Source organism: Lissotriton helveticus, chromosome 3_1 (genome assembly GCF_964261635.1).
Source record: "Lissotriton helveticus chromosome 3_1, aLisHel1.1, whole genome shotgun sequence".
NCBI lineage: Eukaryota > Metazoa > Chordata > Amphibia > Caudata > Salamandridae > Lissotriton > Lissotriton helveticus.
In genome coordinates, this window is record NC_136061.1 from 62,273,064 (window position 1) to 62,287,034 (window position 13,971).

The 13,971-nt window shown below is 44.2% G+C and overlaps 1 protein-coding gene across 1 annotated transcript in view; it reads left to right on the forward strand.

Annotated features, from left to right (window-relative positions):
* Positions 1-11,532, forward strand: part of LOC144822104 (sterol 26-hydroxylase, mitochondrial-like) — a 183,544-nt gene extending 172,012 nt beyond the window's left edge. Inside the window, exons 8-11 of the mRNA XM_078679229.1 lie at positions 5,166-5,247; positions 6,302-6,502; positions 7,599-10,124; positions 10,438-11,532. Of these exons, the coding sequence (XP_078535355.1) occupies positions 5,166-5,247; positions 6,302-6,502; positions 7,599-7,718 (403 nt within the window). The 3' untranslated portion in view covers positions 7,719-10,124; positions 10,438-11,532. The remainder of the gene's footprint in view (positions 1-5,165; positions 5,248-6,301; positions 6,503-7,598; positions 10,125-10,437) is intronic.
* Positions 11,533-13,971: the final 2,439 nt, after the last annotated feature.

The following is a 13,971-nucleotide window of genomic DNA, read 5'->3' on the forward strand; positions in this document are numbered from 1 at the left end:
CACCACGTGGCGGATAGGCTTGCTGTAGCAAAACCTTCGTTTTGAGTTCTCTAGTTTTCTTCTCTACTTTATCTTTCTCATCCTTGTCTCTATTTTCGTAGTACTGTGCGGTAGCTAATATCTGGGCTGAAGATGAGACTGCCCAAGAACTTTACGAATCTTTTAATTTTCTACACAAGTCTGGAAGTAGATTGTGCACAAATTTATCGACAAACAATCTCTGACCACCTTCTGTGGTCATATCTTGACCGCTGTGGTCAATGAATGTTTCTTCAAATCTGGTGAAGAAATCTGAAACAGTTTCTTCTTTCTTTTGCTTGCATGCAGATAACTTATCCCAATTTACACGTATTGCAGGCATTATCGTTTTCATGTAATCTACTATTCTACCAGGTAGTTCCGCTATCAGAGGCTCAGGCTTGGCACCACCAACTTGTCGTGCGTCTGCAGCAGTAATATTAGCCCACGTTTCACCTAATTCCTGGTCATGATCTACATGGCGAATTTTACCCCATAAAGGCTGTGGAACAACGTTCCCGAATAACATATCGATATCGGCCAAATTCATTATACATGACCCAGCAGTTTGCGACAATTCTTTATAGTACCCTGCAGGATTTTTACGCGGATCTGGTAGTGTTTGTTTGAGTGCTAAAACTTCAGCTCGTTTCCATGGAACATGTACCCATACTCGGTGAAAGTGGGGCAGGACAGGTGGGACAGCTGTCGCGTCACCCTCTCTCCACTGTGGGGGAACTTCTCTCATAGGGTATTGTCGTGCCTTTTTCTTACTAGATGTACTAGATTCTGATGGTGACCCAGAACTACTTCCCTTACTTCGATATGATAATAGCATTTCAACTGCTTTTTCCACATCGGGACCTACAATCATACCCAGACTAAATTTAAACCTTATACGACACATCTCTTGTGGGAGGCAATCCTGATCATTGTCTTCTAAATCCTCGCAAAGAAAAACACACATCTGTTCGAACACATATCTCTGTGTCGCTGTTTCCCATTGATGGAAAACTTCCATGACAGACTGTAAATCATATTTTGCAGTGTCCATGACCCATTTCCGAGCTAAATTATTCAGGGAATCTCTCTTGATAATCAGGCAGTTGACTTTGCAACTGTCTTCTTCCTATGTTAGGGGTCGTAGCAGGCGACCCGAAAAGAGGTAAAAGAAGATTAGTAACAGTGCTGGCCACTTTCTGCCGAAGGGAAGGTGAAACGGAAGAACAAACAGATGAAAAAACGGGGTGAGATAAGGCGGGGGCAGAGATGGCAGAAGAGGTATGAGGAATAATAGAGGGGGCACTAGGCAGAATCGTAGAGGGAGCATTAGGAGACGTTAAAAGTACAGTAGGCAACATCGTAGAAAACACAGGTGAAACAGAAGTTGTCGGTGGGCCTGGAGGAGGCTGCACCGAAGAAGTAGGAGCCAGCTGAAGAACAGCTGGTGAGTGCTGTGGAAGAGCCAGAGGCGCAGTTTGTGCAACTAAAGGTTGCGGGGGTGCTGTAGCATTCTGCGCATAGGGGGGTGGCGAAGTTAATAATTGCGACATTAATTGGTCTTTTTCACGTTCTTTTGCTGTCCCTTGCTGAAGAGACGGCAAAACTGGATAACACTTATCTATTGCCATTTTACGTTGCCTGTGCAACTGCTCATTTATCTGCTCTTCCTCATTATCTTTAAACTGCACGGCAGCTTGCATTACTGAAAGTCCCCCTTCTCTCTTATTTTTCTTAGCTAATTTAATTTCTTTTTGTTTGGCTTCTTTGCGCCATATGCGGAAAGAGTCAAACATCGCCGGCCGGGCTTTCTTTTTGAAGAGTTTAACTTCAAGGTTGTCTAAGATTTCAGAATCGAAGCTACCATATTGGGGCCATTTTAAAACACCATCTTTCCTAGTGTATTTAATCCATACCTCGTTGTAAACGATGGGGCCTACCCCATGTTTAACGTACAGATCATAAGTCGGAGTTCCAACTGGAGGAACCGGACATGAGTCCTCCAATCGGGAGTCCTTATTATTACTACCAAGACAAAACCAATTCCCGAGTCTAAGACTAGGCATCCTTTCTCTCTAGTCTAGTTCCAAAACTTCAAAGGATTTATCGACTACGATATTTCTCGTGAAAACACGAGTCCTTCGGTTATGGTGCTTGCAAGAACCAATAAAAACCTTTATGTATCTCCAAGATACCACAAAGTAAGTCCAACTAAGGACTGGGAGACGCTCCACTTATACTTAACTGAAAAATATCGATGGCTTCACCAGAAGACTCGTCTCAGTGTTTCGCTCTACCGAAAATTTCAAGGGTCCAACATCAGGGCGATAGCCAGGGCAGCAGACCTTGTAGCCGTCGGGAAGCGGGGAACCTCGCAGTAAAGACCTTCGGACCACGTCGACATGCAGGGGTCGATGAGGTGGTGGGCCCTCCTCCGGAATTTTCACACGAAGCTCCTCACGATCTTCAGGCTGATTGGTACCACTGGAATCGCTCCAACGCTGGGCGCCAAATGAGGTACTGGGTTTTTAACAACCGGTACAGAACCGGTAACCCAGCGGTGCCAGGGGATCAACACACCAGAGACCTCGGGTTCTCCTGAGTCAGACCTACAGAAACTTCAGAGTCTTCCAGGTGAAGTCAAAGATTCGTTTATTGGCTGCAACCAAGGTGACAGGGTCCTAGAAGTACGATACAAGTATATTCAGGAGACTGCACACTTTCATAAAGTCAGGCTTCTCTTCTTATACCCAATATTCACCCTTGGGCAAAACATTCCTTGGATTCGTGGTATTTCATTTATGGTTACTGATTACAAAAGAAAAGCAGAGTCATGATGACATGTACATATCTCACGTCGTGCTGCCCATAACAAATCATCCGGCAAGGCCCAACATTTCATCAGATATCGCTGGACCCCTAATAAACATGGTCACCTCCCCGTCATAAAACAAGTGAAGGAAAGGAGTGAAGAAAGATGTGAGCGAGATACGGCAGGTGTGCGTGCTGAAATGGTTTTATGGCTGGTTGAGCCTAGATGCTATCTTGTTCGGCCACTGGGAGGGAACTGACCTAACGAGCTCGGCCTGGGGCAATGGTTCTAACTTGTACTGGGGTCAGAGAGAAGTCGATTAAGGAGTATGTGTCCTTGTGGAATCAAATTCGACTGGATTAAGGCCTATGTAGAGGGCAACATGCAACTAAGGGTTCAGAAGGCAAATGATGATTTCGAGGTGAAATCGTCACTCGAATATGCCGAAAATACATGTACTTGATGTACTCGTCATTCTCGGTCTTTTGATACCAAATTCGTCCTATTTCGACGAAGTTTTTATTCTCGAGTCCAGTACTATAATGTGAATCCAGATTTTCAGAACCACAAAACCAAACTGAACAATGCAGACAGTATTGGCATTCTTTTGTTAATTATTGGTCAGTGGCTTGGCCGTGCTGTTGGGAGCCCAGACCCAGTGGTGGTTTCTTGCATCCTTTCCACAGCCTCACCATTGCAAACCTCGAGTACTTCATTTAGTGTTTGAGAGCTCCCACAGTCAGGCATTGCAGACAGGTGGTATGTCCTGATCTGTAAGGATGAGGTGCAAGCAGCACCTTTGCTTCAGTGGTAATATCTGCTGTGCAGAGGTTGATCTTTTGAGATATCCATCTTAAAACTGAAGACTGGCTCTTTTGCTTGGCACAGGTGCGATGCAGCACTCAGTGGCTGTAGGGCATGGGCTATACAGAGTCCAGCCTATACTTTAAAAGTGGTCTGCAAGAATGGATGCCTGGAGGTGGTGGAGGACTACAAGTTTGTCTATTCTACCCTGGTTCTTAAAGACTGAGCCAGGATTTTGGCATTGGGGAGAAGGCTTTCCCTGGTTGTCCCATACAGGAAAAACTTATTGGCAAAGCCAATGGGTTTCGCCTATGGGAGATCTATTGGCTTTGTCAATGTTTTTTATGTATTTGGGGCTGATGTGCAACATGTCTTAAAGTAAAAAAAATAAGCGCTACAACACAGCCAGCGTTGAGTCATAGCACTTTTAAAATTTGCTAAGCCATGTTTTGCAGCAGCCCGCGCTCCTGTGCGTCATCTTTAAAAATCCTTAACACAGCCAAATCTCTCGCACAGAGGTAGTTGGGTTTGTCAGTGTCTATTGAGTACAGCAGCACTATGCATCCTACAATCATCCGACAACAAGAGACCGAGCAGAAAAGTAAGAAATAAACAGCAAGAAGGATTCATTAAAATAGATCGTAGTAGGGACTTTTTATAGCGCAATAATAGAGCAAGCTTCCTCTCGGCGCTAAGATATAACAGAAATAACAGAAGTGAAATATTTGAGCAAGAGAAGCAAGCACTAGACAGGAAGAGACAATGCCAGTGAGAGACATTAAACGTCATGAGCGAGTACGTGTATGTGTGACTGAATGCATTCCAGGAGAAGAGAGTGAATGAGACCTCCCATCACCAGGAGACCTCAGGCAGACACGTCATTTCAGGACTGCCCTCGGTGAGTTGTGATTGGGTGAAGTGGGCAAAGCTCCTTGGTTCATCTCTCAGGACCACCAGGTATGGAGCTGACCCCGCCTCAGGGGATGGAGCAGCCCACCTATTGCAGCCTGGGAATTCTATCCCACTGCCCGTGGTACCCCAAGACCTGGTGCTCACTGAGGAAGAAAGTGAGGGGAGCAAGGAAAAGGAGAGAGAAGAAAGACTAAGGAGGTAGAAGAAGGAAGTAAATTAACAAGGATACAGCAGAAGAAAAGAGGGTGAGGGGGAAGTCCTGAAGATGTGATGATTAGAGAAAGGAGAGGGATCTAGAGAAAAGAGCAGAAGAAAGGAGGAGTGAGGAGAAGAAGGCAGAATTCCATGACTTTTTTTAGTAAAAGGTGCAATTGTTCCCTTTTGTTTTAGGAAGAACCACCCGAAACCCACCTTCAGGGGTGTGCTCCCTTGCCGCACTGGTTCAGCCCAGGCAGTATGGGTCCGGGATGACACTTGCCTGGGCTGCTTCTGGCCTCTGCCTGGTCCTGACCACAGTAAACCCCTGCTGTACAGGGCACCACCTCAGTTAGTTGTAATTCACGCCGCGTGCCAGGCAGACCACGGCGAAGGCTGACATTCCTCTCTTCCCTCTTCCTAGGATGTACCCTGTGGTTTCCAGTAACGGCAGAGTCGTGGTGGAGAAGGAGATGGTGATTGGCGATTACTGCTTCCCTCAAAATGTAAGTTTGAGTTCCCCTTCCAGTGCTGCCTTCAGTGAGCTCTGGCTTACCCTCAGGCACCTCTATTTGGATCTGATTGTAGGGCACTGACCAGAATTCCCAATAGGTCGATAGAGGTGCACCAGAGTCAATCACGGACCAATCCCTACCAAGGAATCTGGAGGGCGATAACCTGAAAGGGGCGGCGCGGTCATCGTGGTATAATTTTGAAGGGACGGGTACTACAACAATAATTTGTGATTCAGCATTGGAGGAGGTGAGGCTCTGTAAGATGGTGGAGGTGAGAAGATGGCAGCCCGTGTCTACCGGTGTGCCGATAAAATCTCAGCCATGGAAAGGATATAGACTGTGGACAGCGTTTAAGACCCTGGGGATGAGTCTAAACTCTGCTCTACTGCTAGCAGCCAGCAAGTATGTCAACGGTGATGGGACATGGGAGAGGGAAAAGTATGTGGGTGGTAAGGCTGATGGACTTATTTAAGCAAAATGTTGCAGTATTCAGTCTGATTCTTATGGTGACCTGCCTCAATGAGAGATCACAAAATACACTCAAACAGGCATGGGCTGTTTATTCACCAAAAGTTCCCCTGTACGGGTGTGGACCTTTTTCTTTGCAAAACATCATCATAAGGATTAAACCATCCTGCAATAACTTTGCAGGGGTGAAACGTGGACCAACAACATACATTTTTGGAGTTGCATATCCTCCTGACTAGGGAATTGAAGGTGGGCTAGCAGTATTCAGCAGGTGGTTGAGGATGTGAAAAAGTCTGTCTTCTGGGGCCGAGCTGGTGGTAAAGTGGTACTGTCACAAGTGAAAGTCGAATACTATGGCAAGCGTTGTGAGGGGGGGTAGTAGGGGAAGGAGCAGAACAGAGTCAATCAAGTAGGGTTTAGAAGCAAGGATACATATGATTTTTCATTTGGAAGAGTTGAGCTTGAGAGAGTTTAAAGTCTCCTAATGTCGAGGAGTAGTAAACTTACAGTATTGATTGCTCCTCAGTGAATATGACTCTTGTCTTACCATCCCCACTGTCTATCTTCAATCTCCCAGACGCAGTTCAGTCTGTGCCACTATGCGCTCTCCAGAGATGAAACCAGCTTCCCAGAGCCAGACCGGTTTCTGCCCCAGCGATGGCTGAGGAGCGGGGGTATGAAGCACCACCCGTTCAGCTCCATCCCCTTCGGGTACGGGGTTCGCGCCTGCCTGGGCCGCCGGATCGCCGAACTGGAGATGCACCTGGCCTTGTCACGGGTGAGTCCCAGGGGCACTTGCACTTCTCCATAAGCTGAGAGTTGGTGGTACTAACCCATTCATTCACTCCCACGTAGGACCATTTATTCTTCAGGTCACTAATCCACTAATGTATCCAATCCCTAATTGTTTCAGACACTCATTCATGAATTAATTCGTGTAAGGTATCAGTGGTCAGCTTTTCATCTCAGGCTACATCCCCTGTAGATAGTCCTGCCTCTCTCTGGTCACAACTGCTGTATTTTCCTGGTAATATTGAGCAGAGCTTGTAAGGCAGGAACCCTCCTTAAACCTGAGAATAGTAGAATAACAGAGTATCTGAAGGTGAAACTATTACTGCAGTCCATTGATATTAATAGAACTTCTCATAGTTAAATAATCTCTATAACTTCCGAATGATAATAGGACTTCTGAAGGTAAAAACAATGTCACTTGCAGTAGAGCTTAGAACATCTTAGAACATCTCTGCTCGCAGACCTGTGCACCCCAGACTGACAGAAAGGACACATCATTGTAAATCACCATCTCCTGCAATGTGTATTTTATTGTATGTAAAAAAACATTACAGCTTGAACCCCGACTCAGGATTATATTTGATTTAATGGCTCAAAATACCAGCAATTCACACTTCTTAGTGTGGCCCAAAGAAATTGAAGTTACAAAGCCCTGCTGCGCATACTGAATAATACACTCAAGACCATCTCAAGAACAGTTTGATCAAGACCCTCCCAAATTACAATTTGACTTTGTGATGTCTGGCGATATCTCTTTAATGGTACGCTGTCGTCTATTTCAAGTTGCCAACAGCTTCAGCGTGTACCTCACAGCGTGGCCCAAAATATCTTAAAACATTCCTAATGGAACGGCCAAACTATTCTCAGCTGCCAACCCTCAGCGCCCAGATAGTACAGTTGCTGATAGTAAGTCCCAGTAGATCTCAGGTTACAAATCTCTGCATAATACCTGAGGGTACAGCCTAAAAGAGAAGTAACCAAGTCCCCGACTCATCCCGGATAGTATGGCCCAGAAGATCTGAGGTTACCAGACCCTGAAGCATGTAACTTACAATATTTGTTTTATTGTTGTTAAATTGCAGGTCATACAGCTGTTTAAAGTGGTGCCGGATCCAAGTCTGGGTGATGTCAAATCTGTGGCGCGCATTGTTCTTGTGTCCGACAAACCTATCAACCTCCAGTTCATCGACAGACAGCGGTAATTCATGGTTTCTTTGGCTGGGCAGGGACTGTGAGCAGTGAAGGTCTTCGCTTCGTCTGGCCATCGAATCAACCTCAATTCCAATGCCAGATGTTCCTCCACGGATGCTATTGTGGATCCTCAACAGAAAGGGAGATTCAAGGGACCCTGGGTCTGCCGGAGCCCTGCCTGTCATCATGCTTCCAATCTATTGAGGGTATTCTCGTACTATGTCTCTCAGAAAAGCCACGCTTCTGGCCACCAAGCAACTACTGAGGGACATAACCACAGAGGGATCAAAGAGTATGCGTAGTGGTGACCACATGACTGTAAACAGTTTCTCTAGCCTAATACATTGTAAGAACATTTAACATTTATACTGAAATGTCTCCTGGGAAGGCAGAGTCTTTGAAAATAGGTTTGTGGGTGTGGGAGAGACATTCTAGCACTCCCAATGTCAATGGCTTCTGCAGGGCATGGATGAGGGTCAAAAACTTCGAGCCAGACCCTTCATTCTAGATGAGAAAAAAGGCCTTAGCATTGCAGGACTCAACAACAGTGATCACTGGTTTAGATTATGAGGTTTAAAAAGCCACACTTCAAAACCCAATACTACTAGAATGACTAAACAGAGGGACCTCTGCTCCTGATTGGGAGAGGCTATGTATAGAAAGCATCACATCTGGATTATGGCGATAATTTCTTCACTGATTGCTGCAAAAATAGGCCCACTTGGATTGCAGTTACTCTGGCTGTGTACTTCATCATTCCCCAGCAAAGCCATTGGCATTTCTTTAGTAGGTGTGGGAAGACACTATCAGCCCTAACTTATTGAGGTCGGACTATGGGTTATGGCCTGCAGGTCCATTGGGAGCAAAGTCTGCACTTCTAAATCAGAAGGGGGCCCTGTGGAAGCCAGCCTGGAAGGTTGGTGGGAATAGTGGTGTTGGAAGTTGAGCCAGGCTGCTGGGGCCATACAGATATGCTATGTGTATATGTAGATTTGGGAATACAAAATGTGTGCATTCATGCACTCAAACACAAATTATGTTACTGGAAGTGCTATTCTTACCACCCCTAGGGCAGAGAAGTCTTACGTTAATCAAGGAGAACCATTCACCTCCAAATTTTCTGCATAATTTAGAAGTGGGCGGTAACAAAGAATCTACCAAAAAGCCATAAATTCCACATCTGCACCTCCAGCAATATAATCACCCTATTTCACAAATAGTAGGTGGCAAACGAATTCCTTCAGCTCTGTGAAGATTCTAGCCAAGTCGAGGGTTAACGCCACCAGTCCTGGTAGCAGGCCAGTTCCCCAGTCTAGAAGGATTGGTCAGAAACAATGACTGGCAGAGTTAATACTGAGAAAGCCCCCATGCACATGGTGGAAGACTTTCATAGAAATGTTAAGTATGGAGTCCCCAGGATTTTGTGAAAACTGGATATATTGGCTCGGATATTGCACCCCAGTTCCAGTGTCCACAGTTGGTGGTGAACAGTCTGTCGGTAATGACGGGCATTGGTGGACATTCAGCTGAGGTTTTCTCCACAACGTGGTTCCCACTACACCCTCTTTGCAACCTTTATGGGCTTTGCAGCCACTTTGGTAGAGAATTCTCCACCACCACGGCTGGCCAACTCTATATCTGATCGTTTTCCTACCCGCTCCATGGCCACGGTGGATAGTCCCACCCACTAGCAGACAAAATCCACCTTCCAAACGATTAATGAGGCCTCTGATCTGTGATCCCAAGATCTTTGTCCCCAAATTCAGGCAAACATAAACCAGTTACCAGTAAATAATTGATTGACCTTCCGATTCAAGGTTTCAGTAAGTTGTTACATTGCATTAAAAAAACAGAGAAAGAGTCCTCTCAAAGCAAAAGGAACATTTCAGTTCTGAGTGAGTGCACATTTTGGCATTTAAAGGGGGGTAAATTCCACAAACACTGTGCTTTTTGGGTCAGGAAAAGCTAAAATTGGGGTTTGTACCAAGTTTGTTCTGTTAAGTGTTCTTGCACCATGAAATTTGAGAACTTCAAAAACATCTACACAAAAATAAACTAAATAATGTTCTACATATTAGGGTCAGCCACCCAGCCAAGTTCACGTTCTTGTCTGTTCACTTCTTAGCCCAGTAGCAGGTCTATGGCTTGTGAAATGGCTGAAATGCACATTTCGGCAGTGAAAGCATGAACTATGGAAGTGTGGAAGGGGCACCTAAGTGTTCAATGCCAATGTGGGATTGTCAAAAGAATGATGAAAGTAGAGATTATATGCTAAACAGCTGGAAGACAAAATGGCATTGGGTAACGAGTCTTCGCTACCAAAGATGAATTTGGCTTTAATAGAGTTATGGCCATGTAGAGAGAGACTCCCAACAACAAGGCGCTTGTTTTCTACAGACATTGATGTAAATGTAAATGTAGTTGAGCTTATATAGCGCACAGCTACCCGCAGTGGGTTTCCCGGCGCTTGCTTAGGGAACCCTTCCTGGTATTCCCCTGTGAGATAGCAGGGTATCCACAAGGTGAAAGTCAGGCATCCCGCCGCGAGGGGCCGTTGTGGAGATTAAGCAAGCTATTGCCCAGAGTCGCAGAGTGTGAACCCGTGAGTCGAGGAGGCACCGGGGCGAGAATTATCGAGTCCGTGGAATTTTTAGCCCAAGACCCGCTGAGGCGGGGAATTGAACCCTGGTCCAGGACCGATCTCAGCTTCCGGGTCTTGATAACGTACAGACTGCTATAGAGTGACTGGTATGATATAGTGATACCGTCCTTTTAGAGTTTTAGTGTTTCAGGGGTCTGTTAAGAATTTTAGAAACAGCCTGCACATTAATGTTTTTAACGAAAAACTTCTTTTTAAAAACACAGCATAAGCATGAACTGTCCCCAAAAACATCTGAAATGCCCCAGTTATGGTTGGCTCTGTAAACCATAACTCGTCCAACCGTCACGCAAACCATAACTTGCTCACTAAAATCTATACTCTATGCTAACGAACTCCCCCACAATCTGACAGATGACATTACAAATGACAAATGATGCCACTGATGAGATGACATATCACCTTACTATTAGCATTATTAATTATACGAAAAGGGCTATAGTATGGTTAATTTCTCTAGTTGTGTGTTATTTAATGGACATTGCATTTTATATGAGGGTAATGTCAGGCCAGACAAAAACTCACTCATGGTTGAAACATGTCAGCTGTCAACGTTTATCTTTGATACAAGGACTGCTTTTGATGCATCCCAAATGTACTGTTCATGACCGCTCCTATTTCTACTAATAGGTAGCGGGACCTTACAATAAACCCTAATTAAATAACACATATCAGAAGAAAGAAAGGATATTGTATCCATAGTGACGGCATTGATCATGTCAATCATATGAAAATGTGTAATGTTGCCATTGATGTCATCACTGTCTTTTGTGATATCAGGTATTATATCCTGGGTGAGGTCATGAGCATTGCATTTGGGGTGTGCCTTATGGTTTACTCAGCTGAGGCACAAGTTATGGTTTGTTCAGAAAACCATAACTGTCCAGTTTCTCGGGGCTTTCAATTTTAATAGCAACCGTAACTTTACTTAAACTGTGTTTTTTACTCATTTTGTAAGGGTTTTGTAATCATCTATTAAAATTTTATGAGCAGAAGAAATCATGCCTTGCCATTAACCATATTCTTTCATTTGTTTTATAAAAGATATTTAATCTAACCAGGATTCAGCATGGTAGTTACATGCAAATGAATAAAACCACATTGAAGACTATTAGCAGAATTGTTTCCCTGTGTAAAGTCATTGTTACATAAAATTTGTGAGCCAATATGCAGTGTTTTCTTGTGTCCGTTTTTGCTTTTTTGTTTTTGTACGTGCAGTTTGAAGGGACTCTTAATGGCCAAGTTGAGGGTGGAGAAAACAACTCAGTTGCGCAAACTGATCTTGGCGGTGGCAATGTTTTTACTGTCACTGCAAAGCATCAGTCTCTTACAACACCGAACCACACTGACCCTCCCTCCACTGTACAGTCCTACTTTGGGGGCCTAAACTTGAGTTTATTAAAGGTCTTCCCGAAAAGAGGCCCTGTTCGTTGGACATTTGTTTTTAACTTTGTGCAGAGCGCACAGCTTAACTTAATGGTACCAGGGGCTAGGGGTGTTAAAACAGTTGCTACCTAAGTTTGTTTTATGAAGTCAAATTTGTGGCCAAACGTTTATAAGCCATGACGGAAATTAACTTTCTTCTGGAACTAACGGCGACATGCTCATTTTTTGGGGACAAGTGGGCTGAAGTATGTCTAGCAGAGACACATGGGGACATCCAGGTGGTTATAGTGAGACATAATTATTCATTTGTTCGAAAATGCAAGGCTTGGGGCTTCAAAAGCGGAATGGAAAGTGCCACACAAATGCCAAATCAATGTGATGCTTTTAGCCGCTAGGTGTTCAAAAGTAGTAACCCCTCCTACATATCATCGGTTCCAGTAAAAATAAGCAGTAAGTATTTGAATCAGTTTGAATATTGTCAGTATTTGAGTTAGTACTTCAGGTATATTCAATACCCTCTTTCTCTATGGACAAACATTTTGTATATATTGGTAGTTCTGCCCCAGGCAGATCTATTGTTAAAAAGAAACAGCAACTTCCTTTATGCTTACTGTACAGAGAGCGCTACAAAAATGCTCATAAACTAAGTGTTTTTTATCAACCCTGAACTACTTCAGGGGATTGTAAAGATTGTAGTGATTGCAGAATCCGTTTACGTTGACCATGTTCCTGAAGACTGAATCCACTCCAAGCGCCTGCGATCGTGTCTCTGATCTCTTGGCGCATGTAGTGTTATTGTTGCACAACACCCGCGAGAGTCACTTGCTGAATGTTTTCATGCACACTGTTGATTTGAGAAATGACTCTCAAGACGTCGTTTTTGAAAATGTGACATCTGCCCGAGACCCTGCAGTGTTCTCTGCACTCGCTGTTGGATTCGGACATCTGGTACAGTTTTACTGATTGTGCAGTTTAGTGTTGTTTGAAACATCCTACAGAAATACGTTGGCAAAAAGCGAGTGAAGGAAGGCCTCCCAGTGACAATACTGCCGGAGAGCTATGCTCAATTGAAACATAGGCAAACTGCAGAGAGTTCTTTCTAGCCTCTAAGCAGTACATGGCCTGTCATAAGGTTACCTGGCCCGTCTTTCACAAGGATGCTGCGCTTTCGTAGTTCTGGATTTGTATTTAACATCCCAATGCATTCTGCTGGGAGGTGTAGTCCTGGTGCGCTGCAGTTGATCCAATGGAACTCAAACTCGCCCTTGGTGGGGATAATTAGAACAGTATATCTTAAGCAGTGATATGATTATTGTGTATTGTTTTGGTCTGTTAAACTTTATTAATTTGTTTAAATCAAAACATGGACACTTAAAAACAATGGTTTGTTACCAAAACGTCCAGGACTGGAACATTGTACTCTTCAAACTTCAAGTTAAAGGGCATCCTTAGCTATCAGCTGGTAGCAAAAGAGATTTGGCTGCAGCATGAGAAAGTGTTGGAGGAGGTGGAGGGTCTGCTTGCAGACGGAGAGTATAATATGCATTATATAAATATGTATAATGTATTTTGGATGTATTTTTATGAAGCGTAAAAGAGGCCCCTATGTGCGTCGGACAGGGGACTCTGAGCACTATAACATGAATGAACAGACGCACCAGGCATGTTGGTCTTGTAAACTCTTGATACTTCTCCATTGCTCTCATTCTAATCATCCTACACTCCTATCTAGTAATAGATGATAAATCCTCCTGAGAGGAAGTCAGAGATAACAACGGGCTTAACTATATACTTTACTGTAATGTCCAAGAAGGATTCCTGGGGCCTTGCGGTACTTTCTACTCTTACACATAAGAGGAACTGGTAACAGTGTATTATAGAACCTTAAAAAGGATAATCTTTTGTGATTTGGATAATATATGTTTAAAAACCTGGGTTCGCTGGGTGGTTATTGGGTTGCATATGTATTTTTATGTTACTTATGTATATTTCTTATGTACCGTGTCTTTCGTTACTGTAAGGAATTTCGACCATTGTGGGATTCTAGACCGGAAGGTACGGTGGTGAACAGAGACAGTTGAAGAGCTGATGAGACCTGTAAATTGTAAATTGATACTTGTATAGCGCACTACAAGGCGCTTGTACGAATACCGCTGTGGAACCCATCCTGGCTTTCCCTGTGAGGTGTCCACTCCTGGGCACCCCCAAGGTGGAGGCCA